The sequence below is a fragment of the Hyaena hyaena genome, unplaced genomic scaffold (genome assembly GCF_003009895.1).
Source record: "Hyaena hyaena isolate Hyena2069 unplaced genomic scaffold, ASM300989v1 scaffold_277, whole genome shotgun sequence".
NCBI lineage: Eukaryota > Metazoa > Chordata > Mammalia > Carnivora > Hyaenidae > Hyaena > Hyaena hyaena.
In genome coordinates, this window is record NW_024080905.1 from 1,983,558 (window position 1) to 2,004,686 (window position 21,129).

General features: G+C 40.4%; 1 protein-coding gene across 1 annotated transcript in view; it reads right to left on the bottom strand.

The window, feature by feature from the left end:
* The window catches only part of PTER (phosphotriesterase related), a 69,721-nt gene that overhangs the window by 4,943 nt on the left and 43,649 nt on the right, over positions 1-21,129 (bottom strand). Inside the window, 1 exon segment of the mRNA XM_039245885.1 lies at positions 1,615-1,755. Within this exon segment, the coding sequence (XP_039101816.1) occupies positions 1,615-1,755 (141 nt within the window).

Consider the following 21,129-nt stretch of genomic DNA (forward strand, 5'->3'; position numbering starts at 1 on the left):
AGATTGTTTTAAGTTAGTGTCGATTGACTATTATTATATTCTGCACCAGACACTCACAAAAAAACTCTGCATACTTTATTTCATATACGTTCCATAGCCCTGTAGAATAGGTACTGCTTCCTGCGATTTGTTCTCTCTGTGTCTCTGCTTTTGCTCTCAGCCACATAAACATTGCTCAACCCTTCTTTGGTTTTAGAGAGAGTCAATGGGGACGAGGGGCAGAGGGAGAGACAGAAAGACTCTTAAGCAGGGTCCACACTCTGAGTGGAACCCGACAAAGGGCTCCATCCCACGACTCTCGGATCATGACCTGAACCGAAGTCAAGAGGCGGATGGTCAACCGACTGAGCCACCCAGGTGCCCCAAACATTGCTGGACTCTTAACAAAACTGTCCCTTGATCCTATTTTTTCTTCTCTCTTTGGTCCTGCACCCCTGCTTCTCCTGACTACCAAGCTTCTTGAAAGAGTAACCTCTACATTCTCTCTCCTCTTCCTTACCCCTACTCATTCCTCAAGCCTTTTCTACAGAGACTTCCCTGCACAATGACAATCTCCAGGCTGTGACATCCAGTGGACCTTTTCAGCCTTTACCTCACTTAATGCCTGCCACCTGTCAGGTGTCCAAGCCCTTCTGCTTCAAACATTCTCCTGCACCAACTTCCACAGCAACATATTTCCCTGATATTCTTCTCACTTAGAAAACTTTTCAATCTGTCCTTGAGCAACTGTTCCTGAGTCCATTCCTTAAATATCAGTGTTCCCCAGAGTTCCGTCCTCATTCTCTCCTCTGAGTGATCTCATTCATTCCCACGCAGCCGACCATGACATACAAACCCAAGATGCATAGATTTATGTCTGAGTCCAGATCTCTGCCCCGAGCTGAATGGCCTTATCCACGGCCCTACTGGATAGCAACTCTTAAGATTATTCCCAAACCAAAGTCATTCTTGTCAATCCCAAATCTTTCTCCTCCCAGACTCCCTAACTTGTTGCATTCAGTGTTCACATCACCACGTAACCGAGGCAAACCAAGTAACCGAAATCAAGAGGCGGATGGTCATCCATCCTTGACTCCAGAAATTTTCCACTTGGGTTATAGAGCATGACTCAGACAATTTGTTGCTTAGACAATTTTGAGGGGTTGAATTTTATACGATGTTTGGTCTTTAGACATTCTACTTATAGCATTTAAGTTTCAATCATCTCCATAGTGAATATTTTTTAGAATTACTTCACAAAGACATTGTAGGAGGCTAGGACTTCAGTGGGGGCAACATGGGAAACAGCTGACTTCGTTAGGGATATAAAGAAGAAAGCGTCTTTGTTCTCTTACTGTCATGGCAGGGGTTAAGTATTATCTGTTTCTTGTCAGCTGCCCATCTGCACTGAACTTCTAAGGCTCTGCTAAGCTTTTGCCTACTTAGGATGACTCATTTGCTTCTTGAAATAATATAGAGAGATTTTTCTCCCCAAAACAGCATTGATACATTTTTTTCTGCAAGTCTCTGGTTCCGCCTGCTTGCTGTTTTCCAAATCTTTGCTGATACCTACCCAGATATGACTCAAAAAGGACTGGTAAAAGGGAACACTATCAGAGATTTCATTGTATTTACCTCCGAATTCTTTTATTATCATTGGGCATGTCGATATCCGGGTTGAATTGGTAATGAAGGAGTTCGGTCCCAAAGAGATCATATTCCAAGTAACAGCCAAGTTGAGCAAACTCCAGGAGTTCCTTCTTATCAAGTATCGTCCTAGAGACAGTAAGACAGACACTCTGTTATTATCAAGAGCATATTTTCCACACATACAGAGTAAAAGGTCTAAGTACACTGTCTGCGGGAACATAATTAAAGTAACAGAACTTTTGAGTCTGCTCTTACGATATGACTATAAAATACCAAGTTCAATTTGTTACTGGAAACAAGGGAACTTAATCCTTACCTAAAAGGGGGTTTCCCTTCTACAGTGCTTGGGAACTATAGACATTTTAATTATGCCACCATTACTCAAATACAGTTTTGTGATTGTCCTTCAGAATGGTCTTCAGGATACGTTCCCTATTCTTCTGGAAAGCCTTCATAGTAGTGGGATGGCTCTGAGCCCTGGAAACTACCATAGGGAATTTGGCATCAGTCTGGTGAATTAGGTGAGTAATACTAATCTGGGTAAAACATGAAGGTAAGGCAATAGGGTGATTTTCTTATGAAGATCATAAAGTGGTTCCAAAATTAACTCCAAAGCCTTTGTGAATGTCATTGCTTCTTTCAAAAAAGGGGCAAAACTCCTACAGATATTTATTTGTGTTCTGGTGTACCTATTTTTAAATAGAATTTATTATTTTGTGATAATCTTTATGGGTATCTTCTCATTTCTTTAGAGATCATAGTAAGAACAACACTGCCTTATGATGTAAGACTATGTAAATGAATGGGAAAGGAGAGGTAGGTAAGATAAACATAGGTTACAGACAGGAGAGCAGAGTCCAGAGCAAGAGTAGATTATCTCAAGAAATTTAGATTATAATAAGTAAAAAGGGTGCATTAGGTTAATCCCCCCCCCCCAAATACCATGGTAGAGATTCAAACACCTGGAGAAATACAAAAGGAAGAAAGGAAGGAAGGAAGGAAGGAAGGAAGGAAGGAAGGAAGGAAGGAAGGAAGGAAGGAAGGAAGGAAAGAAGGAAGGGAGGGAGGGAGGGAGGGAAGGGAGAGAGGAAGAATTGATTCTACCAGGAGGCAGTATAGAAAAAATGTAAGGGAAAAATGCACCGCATTAGACATAGCATGAAGGGTATTAAGGGTGTAGATTATGGAAGTGATTGAGATCCCAAATTGGCCTGGGGTAGCATGGGATTTATCAGATGATCATTGTCTTATTAGGCTTTTATCCATGGATATTCTATTACCTTGGCAATTCCAGGATGCAACGTTTAAAGCATGGTTATATGTCTATAAATCTGCTTCTAAGAGGTCAGAAATATTCTCAAGGCCTTTCTTCCAAACCATAGGAGGACCAATTAAGCCTCTTGTGTGTCATGAGTGCGAGAGTTTTCGGCTGTCTTGGGATGCTCCCTAGGCACTGACTATTGACTTTCACTCTGAGCAGTCATATTATAGCTGCTTCCTTTTCCTTCTCTTCAACAATTCAGCATAACTTAGAGTTCACGGTGTTGTTTTAGGCATGGAGGCTAAAATATCTTTCTTTTACATTATAAAACGTACATTAGCTCTGTGCTTTCTTCTACTAATACTATTCCTTTTCCATCTTCTTACCCTAGAGACCATCTTTTGCTTCCAAAATTACTTGCCTAAAAGAATATGTGTTTTTCTATAGTAGACACATTCTGTTTTCCCCCAAAGAACCATGCTTAAAAACAAAATATGCACAATTAAAATAACATCAGAAGGAAGAGATAAGTTTAGTGTGTTTCCTTCGAGTCGGTTCCTTCAGTGTGTTAATTACTGGGTGGAGACAAGCAAAGGATGCAGGGGCCAGTACCACGTTGGCTCAGACTCATTTCTGCTCCTAATGTCTTTTTTTGTTATTGTTTTTGTTTTTTTTCCAAAGTTTATTTATTTATTTTGAGGGAGGGGGAGAGAAAAAGAGAATCCCTAGCAGGCTGTGCACTGGCAGCACAGAGCCAGACACAGGGCTCAAACTAATGAACCCCGTTATCATGAGATAATGACTGAAGCCCAAAGTAAGAGTGGGACAACTAAGTCACCCAGGTGCCCCTTGGGGAGTTTTAGAATTACATACAAATAGTATCTGTTCCTAATGTCTTAATCCTTTTTTTGGCCTAATGTCTTGAGACCAAGTTTCCTAAATTTTAAATGATGTACCAAGATGGATATTCAATGGAAAGCCTGTAGTAAGTGAAAAGCCATAGGAAACTCTTTCACATTAGTTCCCATTGAAAACAAAAGAATAAAATTGCTTATCATCATAACAGCTGAAAATTTTAGGAATTTACTGTGTGTCTGACATTGTGCTAAGCACTTTATATTTGTTACCCCATTTCATATTCTCTGTAATTCCACTGGTCTCCATTTTACAGATGAGGAAACTGGGATGTGAGAGATTAGAGACTGATTCAAGGTGACGTGTTGAAATGTAACATTCATTTCGGTGCTAGAATCACTTATCTTAACCATCATTCTGTGTGACTTCTACTGCTAAACATTTTGTGCTCAAAGGACGTTTTTCAGAATTACACTGACTGCAGCACATAAAGCACTTTTTAAATCTTTATTTTGAAATTTAGTTCCCTCCCCCAAAAACGCACTTGAAAAAACAGGGAATATGGGGCGTCTGGGTGGCTCGGTTGGTTAAGCATTCGACTCTCGATTCCAGCTCAGGTCATGATCTCATGGTTTGTGGGATTGAGCCCCATGTCAGGCCTGTGCTAACAGCACAGCACCTGCTTGGGATTCTCTCTCTCCCTCTCTCCCCGCCCCTCCCCTACTCACGCACACTTTCTCTGCCTCTCAAAAATAAATAAACTTTAAAGAAATGTGGAGTTTCCCACCAAAGGGTAGCATGGGGGCTGGGCCGTGATGAACCTGAAAAGTAAGAAAGGATTACTTTGTACAGTTCTTTATGTGCTGGCTCAGGGTGTCAATACATAGAGTAGGCAGTATTCGACCCTTATAGTTATAGTAAACAATTTGACTAACAAGAAAGTCAAAGAAGTAGAAGGAACTGTGTTAATTGTGACCATTGCTCAGTTTCTTACTAGGAGGCTGACATTGCTCTAAGCCTCTTACAAATCTTAAGGGGCACATATCAGGCCGGACTCCTGAAGTCCACAAATACATATCTAATTGCCTGTTTGCCGTCTCCACCTGGAGATTTAATAGGTAAACAAACTAAACCCCTCCTGGACCACCATAAGCCAACTGTCCCAACACCCTTCCCTCTCTCCACTGACGGGAATGCACTCCATTCATTTGCTCAGGCCAAAAACCCAGCAGTCACCCTTGACTGGCTTCATCTCACACTACACATTCAGCCTGTCGGGACGGCTTTTTGGTTCAACTTTGAAAATGTGCCCAGAATCTGAACATGTCGCCATCGCTCCCTCTACCCTCCTGGTCCACATCCCCACCATCTCTTTTGCAACTGCTCTCGTTTTTCTGCCTTTACTCTGGTATGGTCTACTCACATAGAGCAGCCAGAGCACTATCACCACAACTAAGTCGGATCAGGTGTCTCATGTGCTCACAACTCACCATTGGCTTCCCATTTCTCTCAGAGAAAAAGCCAATGCTTTGCAGTGGCCCATGAGGCCATGTTTGATCTCTCCGATATGGCCTTGTAACAGCCTCATCTAAGAGAGGAATGCGGAACGTAGGGATCCGATGTCAATTGTATGTAAGTGCTACCTATGTTATAACTGTTATCTGAAGAATGTCACTATAGATAAAGATATCTTTTCAGAGGAAAGCTAATATGTTTAATAAGATTCATCTACACATGTAAGTTTCAGAAGTAACCCCTGGGAATTATTCTGTAGGGAAACTCATAGAAAGGAGTATGACGAAGGGGGAAATGGTCCTTCCTATAAAATACTCTTAAAAATTTCATAGTCACGGAGAGAGAAGATTTCTTCAGAAGAGGAGCAAAAGCTGATATTTTGGACATGAGGAAACTGCAGTGACAAATGAAGCTGACAATTTTGCTATCATTAAGAAGCCAGGGGATAGATAGATGGAATCATACATTATATATCACATATTATGTATTATATATTATTATTTTTACAGACATTTGGTAATATAACACCCTGTGGGTAACTGACTGTTAGGGTGAAGGCAACTCAGAAATGAGTTGAATCACTTTAATTCTCCTTACTGTTGTGCAAAATCTATGGAGGGAAAATAGTGTCAGGGATCATGCACACTTTTCAAGGGAAGTTCTGAAAAAAATCCCAGAATTTGGTGTGGGCTGTTAACGGGGGATAGGATGGGAGGGGTAAGTGAAGCAAGACAATAAATACATCATAACCATCAGGTGTTTAAAACAGCCCTATCTCATTTAATCCTTACACAACCTGTATGAAGAAGGTCTGGTCATCCCCATTTCATAGATGAGGAAACTAAGTCTCAGAAAAGTTAAGTAACTTAACTTCCAAAATGAGGGGTTGAGAATAAACCTAGACTGTGTGTGTCTCCGAAGCCATGTTCTTAGGCCATGGAGCCCCTTCTGTGACAGGAGAATCACCCACGTCCAGCAGCCCCGCTCCTCACCAGCACTGAGACTTAGCTATGGAGACTTAGCACCTCGTCACAAAGGCATCTTGGAGCAACCCTGCACCATGAACGTCTTACAAGGTGACTTAGCCACATTCAATTGACATTCACTTGGATGACTTCCAGGGACTGTCAAGGTGCTACTGAAGTCGCATTTATGCAAGTGACTTTTTTATTTTCTCTTGGAGAAAGGATTGACCCCAAATGTCAGAATGGTACCATGGGAAAATGTACTCTGCTTGACGTCTTTCGGATGAGGATTAAGGAGGTCTTGCTCCTCCCAGTCGTCACTGATCTCATAGGGCTTCTCATACAAGGTGTCTACTCTAATTCTGCTCATTCCATATTCTAGATCCATGAAAATTATATTCTTTCTTATTCCAGTCTTCCCTAGCCTTTAAGGTAATTATTTTTCACCTCTTGCCCTAAGCAGTCAGTGGGGTGATTTTGAGATACAGAACGGCTCCTGCATTTCCACTGGAGAAAGTCCCTTCTTCAAGGTGGATGAAGTGGTTACAATGTCCTTGTAAAATATCCTGGGATTTCCCAGGAAGAAGTTGAAATTTTTGTATCAAGTATTTGTTCTTGTCATTCATATTATATATACTCTTTCTTCTGTTGCATGTTTTATGTTTATGCTCCCTAACTAATAAACAAAGTCTCTCTATATCAGCAACAGGCCTAAATTTATGACAGACGTATGGCCATCAACCACAGAGTGGTACCTAAAGCAATTTGGCTATCTTCACTTTCAGAATATGGTTATCATCTGCTAGTGTTTTAAGGCTGGTACTAAATCGCATAATAGTTGATTCTGGTTTTCAAACTTCTTTATACTCTAGATCTTATCCGAGTGCTAAGGGGTTTAGTTTAATGTCAGGATGTGGGAGCAAGGAAGTCTGTGTGAAGTGATAATTTAGACAAGGGTAGAAAGAACTAAGGAGCAGAGGAAAGGATATGATCCGTGGGTATGATCAAGATGATAACAATATCTAACATTTGTCTTGGGCTTTCCATTTCTAAGAACTCTCAAATGCATTCTTTCATTTCATACACTCGGGCACACCTTCATGAATTCATTCAGCAAGCATCTACTGTCTTCTACTGTCACCTACCTTGTGCTAGCCTCTCCTGGGAGTACAGATATGAGGAAGATATTTAAGCTGCTCTCTTAACAAATGTAATGCCAAAGGGAAGGAGATAGGTATTTAACCTAATAATTACAATTGAATGTGTTGAAAGTTTTTTTTAGTACAAATAAATAGAAAGTGTTATGAAAAACAAATGAAAAGCATAACTCATTTGAGTGGAGTCTATTGAAGAGAAGACTATTCAGAGAAAGGTTGGTGGGGTTCAGGTGTTAAGGGATGGATGATAATGAAGGAAACCTGTTGAGAGCCAAAAAAAGAAAAGAAAAGAAAAGAATCTTGTTGTTGCTGAAGATAAAGCTGTAATTATCAGAGCTAAAGTGCATGCGGGGAATGCTTGGATGGGGCAGTCAGTTAAGAATCCAACTCTTGATTTCAGCTCAGGTCATGATCTCACGTGCACTGACAGCACGGGGCCTGCTTGGGATTCCCTCTTTTCCTCTCTCTCTCTCTCAAAGTAAATAAATAAACCTAAAAACACAGTAAAGTGCATGAGGGAGGAAGCAACTATCTATCTATCCATCCAGCCACCCATCCAGCCACCAATAAGAAATTACTACTTGGGGCACCTGGGTGGCTCAATTGGCTAAGGGTCTGACTTTGGCTCAGGTCATGATCTCACAGTTCATGGGTTCAAGCCCCACATCAGACTCTGTGCTGACAACTCCGAGCCTGGAGCCGGCTTCAGATTTTGTCTCCCTCTCTCTCTGCCCTTCCCCCACTCGTACTCTGTCTCTGTCTCTGTCTCTCTCTCTTTCTCTGTCTTTCTCCGTCTCAAAAAAAAGCATAAAAAAACAAATTATTACTTTAAACTTTTTTTTTCAAGCTTATTTATTTTGAGGGAGAGAGAGAGTGTATGCACAATGTGGGGAGGGGCAGACAGAAGGAGAGACAGAATCCCAAGTAGGCTCTGAGCTGCCAGAGCAGAGCCCCTTGCGGGGCTTGAATTCAACAGACCGTGAGATCATGACCTGAGCTGAGATCAAGTCAGGAACTTAACTGACTGCACCACCTGGGTGCCCCAAGAAATCACTGATCATCGACTTACAGGATGAGATATGAGTTGGATAAAGAAAGACAAATAACACACTGCCCCCTCCTTCAAGAAGTTCAGTGTCTATTAGAAAAAAAGAGACATGGGAACAAATAATTGTTCTCTAGACCTACCAAGTGTAATAATAAAAGAACTGTTAGGAACTGGGCTGGCACAGTGAAGGAGACAGCAAACCCCGCTAGGCTCGTTCAGGAAGAGCTTTGTTAAGAAAACCTCTGTTGAACTAACTGTATTTGCAAATAGACCCTGCCAGGCAGATAAGGGAGAATGGAGTTTTCACATCAAGGGACCAGCTTGTGTGAGAAGCATGGAAGACCGATCATCACAGGGCACTCAGCGTCACAGTCGGCGTGGCATTAGTCCAAATTTGGTGTGTGTACTAGACTTCGTGGAGATGTGGTGGAAGGATGGGTGGAGGCCTGATGTCCAAGATACCTGGATTTTGTGCTGAAGGTGAAGGGGTCATTAAAGAGCTGTGGCTCTGGGTAGAGGAATGTAATCCAGTTTGCACTGGAAAGATCAAAATTGGTGGCCACATGGGCGAGGCTAAGGGAGTCACTTCTGTTTGGAGATGATTACAGTAGTTCAGAGGGCAGAAGAGGGCCTGAATTAAGTCTGCAAGGGCGAAATGGATAGGAGGGGTCGTATTTTGGAGATCTTAGTGAAGTAGATAGGTTTCATCATGTCGGGTGCAGGGAAGGGAGGAATTTAACTTCTGGGTGAATAATGCTGTCCTTGACCAGAATAGGGCACACAGCAGAAAGAGTAAGCCGTGAGTCACTGTCCCCATAGATAGGGAAGGAGAATTGAGGGCCTGTCTTGGGCAGTTGATTAGGTGTTGGTGTCATTAAATGAAACAAAGAGCATGGGAGAAGCAGGTTCTGAAACTCACAATCAATTGGTGAAATCATTATACCACATGTTATCATTATTATATGGACGAAGACACTAAAGCTTGGATCTTTTCAGTGATCAAAGCCCCAAGTATTCCTACTGCTATTCTAGTGCACGGCAGTGTGACTGTGCTGTAAATCCATCAGCCATTCAGACCTATGAATTCCTGAGTCTAGAGACACAGCACCATCAGGGCAGTGCTAACTTGAGATCAGACCAGCTCAGAGGCTGATGCGGAGAGAAACACAGAATACACTCAATGCTAAAACTAATGAACTTGACCGAGTAATTTTTTAGAATTGGCACAGAACTACAGTAGTAAGTGGGTGTGTATATACAACTTATTTATTAAAACCAATGTGGGGGCGCCTCAGTGGCTCAGTCCGTGAAGTGTCCGACTTTGACTCAGGTTACATCTGACGGTTCGTGGGTTTGAACCCTACGTCCGGGTCTGTGCTAACAGCTTAGAGCCTGGAGCCTGCTTTGGATTCTGTCACCTTCTCTCTCTGTCCCTCCCCACTTGCGCTGTGTGTGTGTCTCTCTCTAAAATAAACAAACATAAAAGAAATTTTTCTTAAAAAGTGTTGAATTTTAATGACTGATTATTATAAAAATTATTTATCAGAAAAGGAATTCCCAAAATAACCGTTTTGTCTCTGTCCCCACTGAATTCCTCAATTTAAAACCAATGGATATTTGTACAGATAATGTTACATGGGATTCTTTATTATTTTATGAGAGTTTTGCAACAACTCCTTACGGGAATTACTAAGCTCACTGAGAACTATCCATGTAATAACCTATGTATGTTTAAATATTTATAATGTAATGTATCAAAGAAGTTAATATATAAATTACTATAATCTAATAAATTCAATATAAATACAATTCAAGACATAACTATTCATATATATTCCTAGACAGCTAATGGCATTTATAAATCTGAGAAATTCTTAATTGATAAATTTCAACTAGTTTATTTTTAATGCCAAAATAGAAACTAAATAGAAAGAGTACTTTTTTTTTTAATTCCAGTGTGGTTAACATACTGTGGTTATATTAGTTTCAGGTGTACAATTTAGTGCTTCAACAGTTCATATATTACTCAGTGCTCATCATGATAACCGTACTCTTAAACCTCTTCACCCATTTCACCCTCTCTCCCCTCTGGCAACCATCTGTTTGTTATCTAGTTAAGAGCCTGTTTTTACTGGTTTGTTTGCTATTCTTTTTTCCCCAGTGTTGGTTTGTTTGTGTCTTACATTCCACATATGGGTGAAATCATATGGTATTTGTCTTTCTCTGACTGGCTTATTTCACTTAGCACTACACTCTCTAGATCTCTCCATGCTGGGGTTTTGTGTGTGTGTGTGTGTGTGTGTGTGTGTGTGTATGTGTGTGTGTGTGTATGTGTGAATAGTATTCCATTAGTGTAAATGTACACCATTTCTTCTTTATCCATTCATCTATTGGACACTTGGGTATCTTCCATAGCTTGGCTATTGTACATAATGCTGTAATCAACATAGGGATGCAGATATCCCTTTGAATTCGTGTTTTCATATTCTTTGGGCAAATACCCAGTAGTATGATTCTTGGATCATAGGATGGTTCTATTCTTAATTTTTTTGAGGAACCTCCTTACTGTCTTCCACAGTGGCTGTACCAGTTTGCACTCCCACCAGCAGTGCATGAGAGTTCCTTTTTCTCCACATCCTCACCAACACTTGTTTCTTGACTTAGATTTTAGCTATTCTGACAGCTGTGAGGTAATACCTGACTGTGGTTTTGATTTGTATTTCCCTGATGATGAGTGATGTTGAACATCTTTTCATGTGCCTGTTAGCCATCTGGATGACTTCTGTGGAGAAATATCTTTTGAGGTCTTCTGTCCATTTTTTAATTGGATTCTGTGTGTGTGTGTGTGTGTGTGTGTGTGTGTGTGTGTTAAGTTGTATAGGTTCTTTATATATTTTGGATATGAACTCTTTTTTTATTGGGTATTTCATTTGCAAGTATCTTTTCCCATTCAGTAGGTTGTCTTTTAGTTTTGCTGATTGTTTCTTTTGCTGTTCAGAAGCTTTTTATTTTGATGAGGTCCCAATAGTTCATTTTTGCTTTTGTTTCCCTTGCCTCTGGAGATATATCTAGAAAGATGTTGCTGTGACCAGTGTCAGAGAAATTACTGCTTGTGCTCTTTTCTGAGATTTTTATGGGTTTCATATCTCACATTTAGGTTCTTGACCCATTTTGAGTTTATTTTTATGTATGGTGTAAGAAAATGACCCACTTTCATTCTTTTGCGTGTAGCTGTCCAGTTTTTCAAACATCATTTTTTTCCCCATAGCATACTCTTTTATCCTTGGTCAAAGATTAATTGACCATATAATGTTAAGTTTATTTCTGGGCTTTCTATTCTGTTCCATTGATCTATGTGTGTATTTTTACTCAAGTACCATGCTGTTTTGACCACTAGAGCTTTGTAATATAACGTAAAGTCTGGAATTATGATAGCTCCAGTTTTGTTTTTCTTTTTCAAGATTGCTTTGGCTATTTAGGGTTTGGGTTTTGTTGTAGTTGTTGTTGCTGTTGTTGTTGTTGTTGTTTGGTTCCATACAAATTTAGAATTGCTTGTTCTAATTCTGTGAAAAATGGTGTCATTTTGATAGGGATTGCATTAAATCTGTAGATTGGTTTAGATAGTATAAACATTTTAACAATAGTTGTTCTTCTAGTCCATGAGCATGGAATATCTTTCCATTTGTGTTGCCTTCAATTTCTTCCATCAGAGGTTTATAACTTTCAGAGTATAGGTCTTTTACCTCTTTGGTTAAGTTTATTCCTAGGTTTTTTATTATTTTCATAAATGGAATTATAAATGGAATTGTTTTCTTAGTTTCTCTTTCTGCTGCTTCATTATTAGGGTCTAGAAATGCTATGGATTTCTGTGTGTGATTTTGTATCCTGCAACCTTATTGAATTAATTTATCAGTAGTTTTAGAAGCTTTTTGGTGGAGTCTTTAGGATTTTCTAGATATAGTATTTTGTCATGTGCAAATAATGGTAGTTTTACTTCTTCCTTACTTATTTGGATGACTTACTTTTTGTTGTTGTCTGATTGATGTAGCTACGACTTCTAGTACTAAGTTGAATACAAGTGTTGAGAGTGGACATCTTTGTTTCTCACCCTAAAGGAAAAGCTCTCAGTTTTTCCCCGTTGAGTATGATGGTTAGTTTGATGCGAGGTTTTCATATAAGACCTTTATTATGTTGATGTATATTCTCTCTAACCCTACTTTGTTGAGAGTTTTTATCATAAATGGAGGTTGTGGTCTGTCACATGCTTTTTCTGCGTCTCTTGAAATGATCTTATGGTTTTTATCCTTTTTCTTCTTGATATGGTATATCAATTTGATTGATTTGGAAATATTGAACCACCTTTGCGTCCTGAGAATAAATCCCATGTTGATCGTGGTGAATGATATTTTTAATGTATTGCTGGACTTGGTTTTCTAATATATTGCTGAGTATTTTTGCACCTATGTCATCAGAGAGATTGGCCTGTGGTTCTCTTTTGTTGTGGCATCTTTATCTGTCTTGTGGTTAATGTAGGCCTCATAGAATAGAATTGGGAGTTTTCCTTCCTCTTCTATTGTTTTGGAATAGTTTGAGAAAAATAGGTTCTAACTGTTCTCTAAATGTTTGGTTGCATTCATCTGTGAGGCCATCCAGTCTTGAACTTTTTGTTTGTTGGGAGTTCTTTGAATGATTCAGCTTCTTTGCTAGTAATTGGTTAAAGTTTTCTGTGTCTTCCTGCTTGAGTTTTGGTAGGTTATATGTTTCTAGGAATCGATCCATTTCTTACAGGCTGTCCAAAGGATGGCATATGATTTTTCATAACATTTTCTTACAGTCATTTGTATTTCCGTGATGTTGATTGTTGTTTGTCCTCTGTCATTTCTGATTTTGCTTATTTGAGTTCTCTCTCTCTCTTTTTCTCTCTCTCTCTCTCTGTCTCTCTGAATCTGGCTAAGAGGTTTATCAATTTTGTTGATCTTTTCAAAGAACCAGCTACCCCAAGTTTCTTTTGACATGCATTTGCAAGATGTTTCTCCATCCCCTCACTTTCAATCTGCAGATGTCTTTAGGTCTAAAATGAGTCTCTTGTAGGCAACATATAGATGGGTCTTGTTTTAGGTTTTTTTATTTATTCTGCCACCCTATGTCTTTTGATTAGAGCATTTCATTTACATACAAAGTAATTATTGATAGATATTTATTTATTGCCATTTTGTTAGTTGTTTTGTGGTTGTTTCCATAAAATTTCTCTGATCCTTTCTTCTCTTGCTCTCTCTCCTGGTTTGCTGGCTTTCCTTAGTGATATACTTGGATTCCTTTCTCTTTGTCTTTGCATATCTACTACTGATTTTTGATTTGTGGGTACTCTTAGGTTTGTTTATAACATCTTCAGCATATAGCAGTCAATATTAAGTTGACAGTTGCTTAAGTTTTAACCCATGTTTTTATTCTTCTCCCCTCTACCCCATGTTTTGGGTATAGAATATCATATTTTACATCCTTTTTTTTTGTGAATCCCTTGACTGATTATTACAGATGTACTTATTTTTACTGTTTTAATGTTTCCTACTTTTCATACTTTTACTTATGGCCTTTCTTTTCTACTCACAGAATCCCCTTTAACATTTCTTGTAAGACTGGTTTAGTGGTCATAAACTCCTTACCTTTGGTTTGTCTGATAAACTCTTTATTTCTCCTTCTATTCTGAATAATAGCCTTGCTGGATAGACTATTCTTGGCTGCAGTTTTTCTCCTGTGAGCACTTTGAATATATCATACCACTTCTTTCTGGCTTGCACAGTTTCTGTTGAAAAAACCGCTGATAGCCTTATAGGGTTTCCCTTATATGAACTGTGTTTCTTTGTTGCTCTTAAGAGTTTTTTAACCAGTACTTTTTACCATTTTAATTACTGTGTCTCTGGTGTGGACCTCCTTGTGTTGATTTGGTGAAGCATTTTCCGTGCCTCCTGGGTCAGGATATCTGTTTCCTTCCGTAGGTTAGGCAAATTTTCAGCTATTATTTCTTCAAATAAGTTTTCTGCTCCCTTTCCTCTCTCCTTCGTTTGGGACCCCTATTATGTAAATATTATTATGCTCAATGGGATCACTGGGTTCCCAAAGTCTATTCTCACTTTGCATAATTTCTTTTTCCTCTTGTTCATATTGATCGCTTTCCATTACTCCGTCTTCTAGGCCACGAATTCATTCCTCTGATTCCGGTAGCTTGCTATTTATTCCAACTAGTATATTTTTTTATTTTATTTATTGTGTTCTTCCTCTCTGATTCATTCTTTTTATCTCTTTGTTAAGGATCTCACTGATGTCCTCCACTCTTTTCTCAAGTCCAGTATGATCATTACTTTAAATTCTTTATCAGGTATATAATTCATCTCCATTTTGCTTAAGTTTCTTGCTGTAATTTTGTCCTGGTTTTTTGTTTGTTTGTTTGTTTTGTTTTGTTTTGTTTCCATTTGGATCATATTCCTGTCTCTTCATTTTGTTTTAGTCTCCGTGTTTCTCTGTGTTTGGAAAGTCAACGATATCTCCTGCCCTTGAAAGCGGTGACCTGATGAAGAAGAGGCCTGTGGTGCCTGCAGTTCTGTTGCCCAGTACCTGGCATGTCAGGAGGCGTCTCCTATATGTGCTGCACGTGCCCTGCTGTCGTGGCCTGGCTGCCCTTCCCCTCAATCCAGCTGTCTACAGAGGCTCTCTTTGCCTCTTGTGGGCAGTGTTTGGTCCCTGGCTGGCATGGGACGTGCACTTTTAACAAGGTGCACACCAGGAGCCGTGGCTGCACGGACAGGGCACACAGTCTTAACCAAGTGTCGCCCCGGACTGCTGCAGAGCCCACCTTCACCTCTGCCACTGCTGCTGCCAGCACCGAGGCCCCACAAAGCGTGCTGCTCAGGAGACACGGTGTTGGCAAGGTTTGCAGTGGTCTTCTGGGGGAGGGGAGCCTAGCACGGGGAATGAAGCAAGCATCCCTGGGAAGAGCAGATGCACTGAGGCATCGGTGGGCGTGGCTTGGTGTAAGCAAGTTAGGTAGTCAGCGGCAGTGCCATGCTGGTTCCCACAGGTGGCTGTGTGTTTAGTCTTGGGGGGGGGGGGCAGGGGAGGGAAATGGTACCTGACAGCTACTTTGTTCCTGAAGGGGTCTTCCTGGTGACCCCTGCCCCTGTGACATGCTCTGGGATGAGTAAAGAGCTCTCCCTCCCATATGCTCCAGGCACTTTTCAAACTGCTGCTTCCAGGCTATATCTCTGTGGGCTGTTTATTGTGCTCTTTAAGGACAAGGAGTCAGCTTCCTATCTCCCTTTGGTTCTGCCAGAACTGAGTCCTCTGATTTTTAAAATTCCAGGCTTTAAGGGCACCTGGGTGACTCAGTCACTTATCTGCCTCTGGCTCAGGTCATGATCTCACAGTTTGTGAGTTCAAGCCCCACATGGGGCTCTATGCTGAGAGCTCAGAGCCAGGAGCCGGCTTCGGATTCTGTCTCCCTCTCTTTCTGTCCCTCCCCCGCTCGTGCTCTGTCTCTCTCTCTCAAAAATAGATAAACATTAAAACAATTTAAAATTCCAGGCTTTAAATCCCTCTGGTTGGAAGATCTCACCAAATTTGGCCCCTCTTGATTTCAAAGTCAGACATTACAGAAATTTGTCTTCCCCACATAGGCCCCCCCACCCCAACCCCTCCACCACATATTAGTCTATCTCTCTTCCCTCTCCACGCTGATTCCTCCCCCAACCTCCCATGACAACGAGTACATTTGGCTCCACACCATGTCTCCATGCCTCATACCCTCTTTGATGTGGCCTCTTCTCTACCTTTAATGGTGGAGTTGGTTCTGGTAATCTTTGGGTCACTTTCTGGATTATTTATGCTGATGTGTTATTGAGTTGTATTTTGTGGGACTAGGCAAGCCTCCTACTGAATAAGGTAAACTCTTAATGTGTGATCTAAATATTGCCTGTGGTTAGAAAGTGTACTTTGTTATTTCAGTTAACTATTTCCTAGAAACTTGGGCTTCACACAAACTCAAAACCATCAATGATAACAGTGCATTCACATGAACACACTAGTTTATTCCATATATGTATTTAAAGATTCACTTATGTTAAAGGATTACGTTTATAGGACAATCTTTTCAATGTGAGAAAACCACTGGGAATGAAAAGCAATAGAAAAACAATTCATACTGTAAGGTATTCATAGTATTCCCCATCATCTAGATCTGAACAGGCAACTTCCTCCTGCTTGGGTCCACACCATACAGAGATATTAAATGACATCATAGAAGGAATGATGTCACGCTTTCAATATTATGACTTAAGGGAGGCTTACGCAAAAGAACAGATGGCTGCAAGAGAGAAAACCCTCATTTAAATTAGACTAACACCAGAAGCTGGCTCTGAATTGCGAAATGTAATTAAAACTTTATTTTAAAATGCATTTCACAGTTTATATACCCTAGGAAGAGCTTTTTACCATATGAACTTTCCAGCTGCCACACAGCACAAAGGAGGTTGCGTTTTTCTTGTAAGGCAGTCCACCGTTCAGGGACGATGGTATTGAGAAAAGTAAAGATAAATCTCATAGACGTGGCAATCCTATTTGTTAAAATGTCACATTTCATGGGAATAGTGTCAGAATAGTGAAAAATTACTTTAGAAAAAAAATTTCTGGTAGAAGGTTTGGGTGGTTATAATGTACTAGAGAGAATATCTGACCCGTGCCTTCTATGGCCCTGACATGGACTGATCTGCCCATATGTCTGTAAAAAGCACAATTTGGGATACTCCACAAGTATCAATTACCAGCATTACTTAATTGCATTTTATTTGGTGTTACTTATGTATCTTAAGAAGTTCTGCTACATTTCAATCTGTCAAACATTTGTCTGCACTTTTTTTTTCTTATTAAAGAGGTCCTGCAATGAAAGGAAATCCATGGTAAACACTAAGAGGGCAAGAATACTAATACTGCATTAAGGGTTAGGAGTAATTTTTCTTAACCCCTTTTGACAGATGAGAAGGACTTGAAGGCTTAAGTGACTTTCTCAAGATCAGGCAAATAAGGGCCGTTGTCCGAACTGGAAGTTAAGCAACATGACTCCAGTACCCTGTTTCTCCATTGTCTCATGCACAGAATATAGAATAGAATGGATATACACACACTGATAAAGGAATAGTTGCTTCCAATGTCCTCACACACTTGTAACCTGAAATATATTCAGTGTTTGTGTTTCTGCCAGTGAGAACTCTCTACCCACCAGTGTAGATTTTTATATAAAATTCAGCCCCAGCCATACACGTTATATACATGTGGCCAGAAAGACATACTTTCAAAGCACCTCGGGGTTTTTTTTTTCTTTTCTCTAGTTTTTCTTTCCTATCATCTGCCATAGAGATAGCAGAAGAAATGTCAGTGGACATTAGTAAATTCAAAAAAGGGAGTGTTATTAGTAAATATCTTCTTTTTAAAAACTCTCACTTGCTTATCAGGCCCCTACTTTGTGGCCTGAACTGATTTCTTTAATTTTTTATTCCGTGGTAGGATCTGAGCCAATATGACTAAATAAGTTGTCTGTACTATAAATAATGTGCACCATGTACATACTCTCCTATGTGTACTCGCTCCTCTCAGGCATGCTCTCCTTATGCACATAATGCATGCATATGCATAATGCTAATAATAAACTGTTAAGAAATACAGCATTGTACACACAGGATGCTAAATGTTATAAACCATTTTGTGTGCATAGCATTCCAATTGTTCTTTCTTTAAAATCCTGGCAATCTATTTAAGTATGTAAGGATGTTTTGCTCAATTTAAGTTTGCCAAACATTTGCCTGGAGTTGTTTTTGAATGGTTTCACGTTGATTCACTAGTATTCCTGGGAATTAAAAGGGTACAGTTCCAAGGATCCCAGATCATTTTTTGGTGGCTTTTCAAAGACATCCTTAAGGTTAAAAGTCACCATAATTATAATTCAGTAATCATTTTGAAGGCAGTGTCCCTGCTACATTCCAGTGTCTGGTACATGGTAATAAGGTACTCGGTAAATATTTGTTGAGTGAATGAGTAAATGAATGAATGAAGTAATATTCCATGCTCTTACTTCATCTAATTAAATGTATGAAAAAATATTTCGAAATTGTATCCTATAAAGAGTTAGGTGAATCTGGCGTGAATAATCAGAGGTACGGAGAATAAAATGTGTTATTAGTCCATCGCTTGTGCTCGCCGTTCTCTTTCAGAACCCTTGGGTCAAATTCTTCTACCTTCCAGAGGCAGCAATTTTCAAAGAGAGAGGTGGGCTGTTTTCCTGCACTTAATTATTATTGTGCCCCTAATCAAACTCTAGGCCCTGGATTCCCATCAAAGCTCTGTGGTTTGTTAGATAGATAACCACGTAGAAAAAAAGATTGAGGCACAGCACCTGTCTTTTGCCCTCCCGGGGGCTCAAAACTTAATCAGTAAATAGTACCAAATGCCTTCCAGCCATATTCCTTTACCCAGTGTTCACTGGTAATGAAAAAACTGTGTTGTCACAAAAATACCTACTCTATAGTACATTAAGGATAAAATTTCCATGGAGATGCACTGCATGGGGTATCTTCTTTAATCACATACACCCAATGTTAGACCGGGGCAGATGCAGTGCTGTGATTACATGCCAACTGGAAGTGCGGATAGAGTTTTAACAGGTAGTAAAATTACACAAAATGATTAAAAGGCACAAAGCCTATGTGGATTAACAACCCAAACAGGGACGCTTAGGTGCTGGTGTTATTTTCCAATAACTGTTGACTTTGGGTGACGATAACTGTCAAGGGCAGCCCCCTGCAGGGCTCCCTAGGGCTAAATTCCCAGCATTCCGCAGGCAGTCCACAGGCCCATATTTCTTAAAGAGCACAGATGGTTAGGGGAGGGCCTAGACACAGAAGCAGATTTATCTTGTCAGATTGTTATCTCCAGGTAAATGACCTTAAGCAGGTCACACGTGGTCACGTGACACCAGCGTGGTTCAGAGGTGTCCTGAGATGTCTGCCATTCATTAACTCTTCCCTCTCAGAGTCCCACCTGCTCCTTTTGGATAGGTAGATAACAGTTTTGCTATTATTGTTGTTGTTGTTGTTGTTGTTGTGTGTGTGTGTGTAAACATGCATTTTAAGATAAAATGCCTTATGCAAGAATGCTAGTGAAGATTTATATACTTTCAAAATATTTCATTGCTTTAACGCGATTGCGTCCATGCTGGAATATTGCTATTTTGTATTCTCAAAGGATAGAAGTCTCACTCTAAGGGGATAAATGCACCAATTTTATACGTGGTCAAGGCCCAGCGGCCGTCCTGGGGGACACCCCAGTGTTCTAAAAGCAGCCACGGGGCAGAGCCAGCGCCTTCACTGGTTACCTGGCAATCAGAACAGCCTGTGGGTTCCGAGCCTTCTCTTTTATGCCTAAAAGGGCATGGTGGGAGAAATGAACGATTCCGTGTTTTGTTCCGTTTTGTTTTCCGTGGAGGCCTTGTTTTCAGAATGCTCTTCTTTTTTTTGTGTGTTGTCTGTGCATTTTGCTGCATGAAATACATGCTCTTTTGTGATTTGTCCCCATTAGAAAAGCTAGAGACCTTGCCCTTTCAGTACAGATCAGATTGCGTGCACAGCCCAGCAGACCTCCGGGAGTCTGTGAAAGGCTGACCTAGTCACACTTCAGCCTGGCAACTCTCTTGCTGTGAACACCCACATTGAAAAGCTAAAGTGGCTGGCATCTGCCTCCCTGATTATGTTTTTTTTTTTTCTTGTTACTTTATCCCATTTGTTTTTCCAAATGCACGACTTTTTCTGAAGCCATTTTGCCCAGTTGCCTCTCACTGAAATGTTCCTACTTGTATGTATTTCAGGCACTGGCACCCTGCATGGTCCCTAATATAGGTACAGAATGGGTGGCTGCTCGAGAAATGGTCTCGGGATTTTCTAGGATGCTCTGAATCTGTCTCATGCCAGGCCAACCTCTCAGCTCCACCCTGACCCATTCTACAGGGAGGCGCTGGGATGGCAACACCTGAAAATCAGATAATGTACTGTTGTTATTTAAAAAAAATATGCGTACATGTACATATATATGTTATTTGATTTTATGAGCAAAGATGTCCTACTGTACTAGGAGTGTGATTTATTTCACAATTTCCAACAAAATGAGAATTAGAAAGATTCTTCTTTAAGAATCACCATGAGCCAGTTCAAGGAGTATGGCAGACTAAATGTTCAGAGAAAGCCTCTCCAGCATCGTGCATGTACAATACGGAATAAAATGAAAGGGAAAAAATAATCATATTTTTAAAGGCTTGATGAGGCTGGTGGGGAAGTAAAGGACGTTCTCACGGTGCAGACATAACAGGAGAGCAGAGAAATTGAGAGGTTAGGGGAGGCCTAGAGTGTTCATTTGCCTGGCAGGTAGGGGACGGCAGTAGGCTAATGGGCCAACGGGAGACAGAGAGCAGCCTGGATAAGGTGGGAGGTAAACTGGAGACACAGTTCCCATCAGTACATAGGGGGAGTGCTCCCTCACCCCAGACAACACCCATGTGGGCAGAAGAGATAAAAAACCTGGTCCACAGAGGGAGTCTTCAGAAGTTATATGCCTTTCTCAATCTTGTCTTCTGGTGAAAGGGAAGCAGATTGAGAAAAAAATGTC